This window comes from Coregonus lavaretus, assembly GCF_964263955.1.
Source record: "Coregonus lavaretus genome assembly, chromosome: 6".
In the NCBI taxonomy this organism is placed as follows: domain Eukaryota; kingdom Metazoa; phylum Chordata; class Actinopteri; order Salmoniformes; family Salmonidae; genus Coregonus; species Coregonus lavaretus.
In genome coordinates, this window is record NC_139993.1 from 35,668,334 (window position 1) to 35,674,333 (window position 6,000).

A 6,000-nucleotide genomic window follows, 5' to 3' on the forward strand; every position below is an offset into this window, starting at 1 on the left:
GCGACCTGGAGACTCATGGGCGGCGCACAATTTGTCCAGGGTAGGGGAGGGAATGGCCGGGAAGGGATGTAGCTCATTTGATAGAGCATGGTGTTTGCAACGCCAGGGTTGTGGGTTCGATTCCCACGGGGGGCCAGTATAAAAAAATATATATATGTATTCACTAACTGTTAGTCGCTCTGGATAAGAGCGTCTGCTAAATGACTAAAATGTAAATATCCGCATCAGCGCTACCTGAAATTAGCACTTTTGATCATGTTTTTAAGGACACGCCTCAAATATTCCAATCCCGCCCATCTGAGCGCAAGCGAGCTGATATAAAATAGATAAATTGCTGAACCTGGCGCTAGGGCTGAAAAATGCCAGTGCTGTAGTTTTTACATGACGAAATTGCAAACTAACCTGCGTTTGACACTAGAGCCGCTTTAACGCCAGCCGAAAATAGATGCCCGGAGGTGCATAAAAATGGCACTTACCACAAATTCCTCATTTTGCTAAGGTCGCCATATTGTTCATTGTTCTCCGTCACTTATTTTTTTGTATGGTCATTAGCAGAGTATACATGATCCCAACTTTAGCTTCAAGACGCTGGCAATTTGAAAAACTGAAAAAGTACTGTAGATTGTGCTGAATTATTGGCACGTTAAACCATGTCGCGCGCTGTAGTAAAAACAGTCAGTGAATAGTGCTAAAACAATGACGTCATATCTGAATTCTGCCATCTTTATGCACGTTCGCCATTATAGATACTGTACTTCTGGATGATTTGGACATGATGCCCGAAAAATGCTAATATTGGTCCCATGACTTGAATGGGCTTTGTGCCACAAATGCTAAAACATAAGCATGTGAAAACAGTGCCAGGGAAACTAAACCAAAGCATGAATTGCTGTCACACCTTGTCCATAGACTGCTTACAGGGTAAGGAAATAAATGTGTAACTTTGTAATTTGGTTTAACTATCCCTTTAAGTGGGATGATGAGGATTTCCCCCTAAGATCATTGCCCCTCTCTGCTATTATCATACAATACCTTTGTATGAGCTATCTAGATACAGGCTGGTGGAACTAGAACATACAGTACATCAGTTTGAATTCTGATTTGAGACTGATTATTTAATCCCCAAACATATTAAGTCAACCGTTGCTGCCAAGTACACCTTTTTCCTAATTTCTTTCCAAACAAAGTCTGGATTTACATAAATAAATGGGGGAAAGATGGCAGAGGCGGGAGACTAGCACCTGCTCGGGACCCTGGTGAGGGCGTTTATTTTTCATCGCTGGATGGGTTTAACCAGGAACCCTGCTCGGAAACTCACCCGCTTCTCCCTTCAGCACATGTTGTTCTGCATGAGCAACGCTGCACCTCTGGTCTGGGCGCTTTGCGAGTTTACGGCTCCTGCTTCATTTCCTACTGGCATGGGGTCCACATCTCCTTCAGCACCTTGATGTGTTACAGTGTTTACAGGCCCTGTCCAAAGGCAACAGTCCATTTATTAGCCTTGTTTCCTTTTTCAGCAACATCCAGAGGTGCCCATAGGAGGAGAAAAAACCCATCATGTTTCTCTATGTTTTTCTCCTCCAAACCGGGTATCCATGGCTGGTGGTGTCTGTTGGGAGGGATGTGTGCTCAGATCAGATAGCAGGCCACATCAGGGTGCCTTTGAAGGTGAGACTGTGCAAATAAAGCCAGGAGGAGTTATCCAAGGGAAATGCATATCCAGCAATTAGGTCCTATTCAGGCCCCCGCAGTAAAACCCTCAGGTCATCTCCAAAACATTTTAGTCTATCGTCATGACAATGGCTAAGGGCTTTTTGTGTAGACTAAAACAAGATCAAGACCAAGCTACATGGGACTTGTTTGCAATCAGTGCCCAGAGGAAACAATTAGCCCGCAGCACTGCCAGGTCTTTCATGGTAGAAGTGGGTAAGAGGTTGGTGTAAGTGGCCATCAGACGCTGCTTTGTGTCTCCCTGGTAAACAACAGCGGGCATCATCTGGGTGGAGTGTCAGGTCTGGGATGATGGCACTCCTTCCCTGTGCAGGCTGGGACCCAGCCCATAATGCCCTTTGTGCTGTATGCTGCAGTCAGTCTAATGAGATGGTGTATACTGAGTGTACAAAACATTAGGAACACCTGCTCTTTCCATGACATAGACTGACCAGGTGAATCCAAGTGAAAGCTATGGCCCCTTATTGATGTCACTTTTAAAATCCACTTCAATCAGTGTAGATGAAAGGGAGGAGACAGTTTAAAGAAGGATTTTTAAGCCTTGAGACAATGTATACATGGATTGTGTATGTGTGCCATTCAGAGGGTGAATGGGCAAGACAAATTATTTAAGTGCCTTTGAACGAGATATGGTAGTAGGCAAACCGGTTTGAGTGTGTCGAGAACTGCAAAGCTGCTGGGTTTTTCACGCTCAACAGTTACCCGTCTGAATCAAGAATGGTCCACCACCCAAAGGACATCCAGCCAACTTGACACAACTGTGGGAAGCATCGGAGTCAACATGGGCCAGCATCCCTGTGGAACGCTTTCGACACCTTGTAGAGTCCATGCCACGACTAATCTTCTGAGGGCAAAAGGGGGTACAACTCAATATTATGAAGGTGTTCCTAATGTTTTGTACCCTCAGTGTAGATACACCAGGCCATGGACGGATGCACACCAGTGAGCTCGGGAAAATGTTTTCGAATGGCAAATCTTTTTTTTAAACTTAAAAACAATGTTGTCTTACGAGTAAATTGATATTTTCCTCTTGAATATTGTTTTTGATATGTGTTTGAAATGGCTGATTTTAATCATTTCACTGTATTTCTGTATGACATACACAGCCTATTTTCAAATGCAGTCTAGTAGTTTTCAGTGAGCTGATTGTTGAGGAACTGCGTTGTTGATGTCTTTTCACAAAGGGAATCGTTTAAATGGGCCATTGTGCATATTGTTGTCTCTTGTCTTGGGAAAAAACTCTCCCCAGAGCATATGGCCGTCTGGTTTCCTAATCGGTAATGAATGGTTTTGATGGGGAAACTCCCATGTTCTAACAGAGACTCCTATTCCTTCTTTTTCAGGCCTAATGGAAATCCGATCTGTCAGTGTGGGAGTCGTCGCCATCAAATCTGTCAGCACCGGGCTGTACTTAGCCATGTCCAAAAAAGGCACACTCTTTGGATCGGTAGGTACACCTTGCAACATTGTTTCACAAGACACCCTGGGGGGCCAGGTTCTAGCTAGGGGACCCCGATGGTTTCTTTAAACACAGATCATTCTATTCAAGTGAGTCTTCGAGGTATCCAATAGGAAAATCAATAGCAGGCCAGAGTTGCGGTATCAATCACGGCTATGCACCTGGGCCAAGCCTGATGATAGCTACAGGTGATGCTCGCCTGCGTGACTTGGAGAGGATTGTTCCACTGTCAAAATAGATGGCCAAGAAAAGGAGGCTGAACTGAGATGACAAAAGAGGCAGATGTGAAGGTCTAGACTCTAGAGTGCCGTCTGCCAGTTGTTGTGTTATACACACAGCCAGCTCTCTCTTTCTTTCCCTCCCTCTCTTTCACTCTCTTTCTCTCTCTCTCTCATTCATGTAATGAGGCTGCCTATGTCTAAGGGCTCTATAAAATCTGTATCGCGGAAGTTCTTCGTTACAGCGTGATTTAAATTTAAAGGCAATGTTCCCGCGTCAGCGGAGACTGCTTTCCCCGTAAACACTGCATATGTCAGCTCAAACTGACATTTCCTTTACATTTCTATCGTGCAATCTGTAAGGCTTCAGCGATACAGTTTGAATAGAGCCCTAAGTGTTTTACAGCTCAGAGAGAGAGAGAGAAATCTGGAGCTGGCAATTCGTCAGTATTGTGAAGCTGTGATGAGACGAGTTGCAGACAGTTATTTCACCCTGCCACCAGCGTAAACAGGATGTAGATGAACTCAATCAGCCTACCAAAGCCTCTCCATTCACCTCCTACTGAATCCTCCCTTAATGACCATTAAGCAGAAGAATCACGCTAGGCTGATGCTATCTCCATAAGGGCCCTGTGATCTCGGACTGATAGAGGCCTGTAGAGGGGATTGCTCTAGAATCCGTTGTCACGGTCACATCTTTTAGGTCATACCTACTTACAGATAAGAAGCTCAACCACCCATGGCAAAGTGGAGAGGGCTTTGTTGGCTAGGCTGTGCATGTATATTGACACAAATCACTGCTTCTGTTTTTAGCCTCAGAAGTGGATAAAGGAAGAAACAACCAGCATGAAAAAGCACTCATCTGCTATGTACAATTTTTTTATAGCCATGTATCTGATTGTTTGTTATGCTTTTTCATGTTGTTGTTTTTTTTCTTCTACTTTCAGTAACATCCGACTATCTTCTTGACCATGATCCAACAATAACAATCACCTAATTATATAATTGTTTGCCATTCACCGTGAATGGCCATTCACTTTGAACACACAACAAATAACTCCATAACAACACAGCAACATATGGAACATTTGAGTGCAATAACATGCATAGACCTTTGTCCCTAGCTCAGAGGTGTGTCCATGCTGCTGCTGTTAGTTACTCCCTCTGGTCCTAATAAACACCTGCCTCTCCCTCTCTCCCTCTCTGCCTCTCTCCCCTCTCTCCCTTCTCTCTGTCTCTGTCTCTGTCTCTGTCTCTGTCTCTGTCTCTGTCTCTCTCTCGCTTTCTCTCTCTCTCACCTGCAGATGAAGTACAACCCTAACTGTAAGTTCAAGGAGCGCATCGAGGAGAACGGATACAACACGTACGCCTCCCTGCGCTGGAAACACGGCGGCAGGCAGATGTTTGTGTCTCTGAACGGCAGGGGGAAACCCCGGCGAGGTCACAAAGCTCGGAGGAGACACCCCTCCACCCACTTCCTCCCCATGCTGCCCTCATAGCTGGACAACTGGGCTTTGCTCTGCTTTGCAACCAGCCAACAACAGTCCCAGTCCCTCCTACTAGTGTTGTTGTTATCAAGATAATTACTGATGAAATTGTCATTATTCTATCCATCCCCTCTCCCATATATGTACATTTGTTGGGGTTTTATACACTATTTTGCTTGTCGAGATCGCAGTGGGGGCATAATACAGGACGTTTAAGTTATTCACACTTCCCTTTTTTAGTGTAAGGTCCAGAAGTAAAGCTGCTAATATTGTGTAAATACAGTATGTCTATTATTATTATGACTGGTTATCAAGCTGAAGGATGATATTGATGACGCTCTTCTGTGTCAAGGAGTAATTCTGACCCCAGCATCTTCTGCGAAAGCATGTAATTGAAACATATCTCCCCTTTAAAGGGTACGAGTATTGTCTATATATTGCCCCCCACTCATCCCTTCATTTCTATGACTCTACAGGAGACAATGCTTTTCCTTGAGTGACCTTACAATATGCTATTAAAGCAAAGAACTGGTGAAAGAAACCTGACAAACAGTGAACAGATTTGAACATTGATTTAGGTTGTCAAATACGTTCATCTGATCAAGTAACTAAAGCGTTTGAGAGAGGACTCTAAAGATACAATACAAGGACTCTTGCACTTGACTGTACTTCAGAGGGGACAGAATTCCCTGTTGACGAAAACGGTTGGACTGAACATACCTATGGATGTCTGTTTAAGACAAAAACAGAAACTGACGACATCTGGCTATTGGGTCTTCTGGGTTTCTGAAATGAATGTGTGAGCTCTGCAGAAGTCTCACTGGGCAAAAACTAGTTGAAACAACATTGTTTCCACATCATTTCAACAAAATAATTAAAAGTGATGACGTTGAATCAATGTGGAAAACTGATCGGATTTGCAAAAAGTAATCAACGTAAGGGAATTTTGTCATTTTTCCACCTACATTTGATCCTAAATCCAATGACATGGTGACATTTTTGTTTTGTTTTCACATTGACTTCAAATTAGTTGACAACTCAACCAAATGTCAATCAAAACTAGATGTAGAAATGATCTGTGCCCAGTGGGGTGTACTTTAGCCTC

General features: G+C 43.8%; 1 protein-coding gene across 1 annotated transcript in view; it reads left to right on the forward strand.

Moving 5' to 3' along the window:
• The window catches only part of LOC311131424 (fibroblast growth factor 22-like), a gene marked incomplete at both ends in the record, with an annotated part of 45,573 nt that extends 40,666 nt beyond the window's left edge, over nt 1-4,907 (forward strand). Inside the window, 2 exons of the mRNA XM_084164399.1 lie at nt 3,075-3,178; nt 4,713-4,907. Of these exons, the coding sequence (XP_084020525.1) occupies nt 3,075-3,178; nt 4,713-4,907 (299 nt within the window). The remainder of the gene's footprint in view (nt 1-3,074; nt 3,179-4,712) is intronic.
• Nucleotides 4,908-6,000: the final 1,093 nt, after the last annotated feature.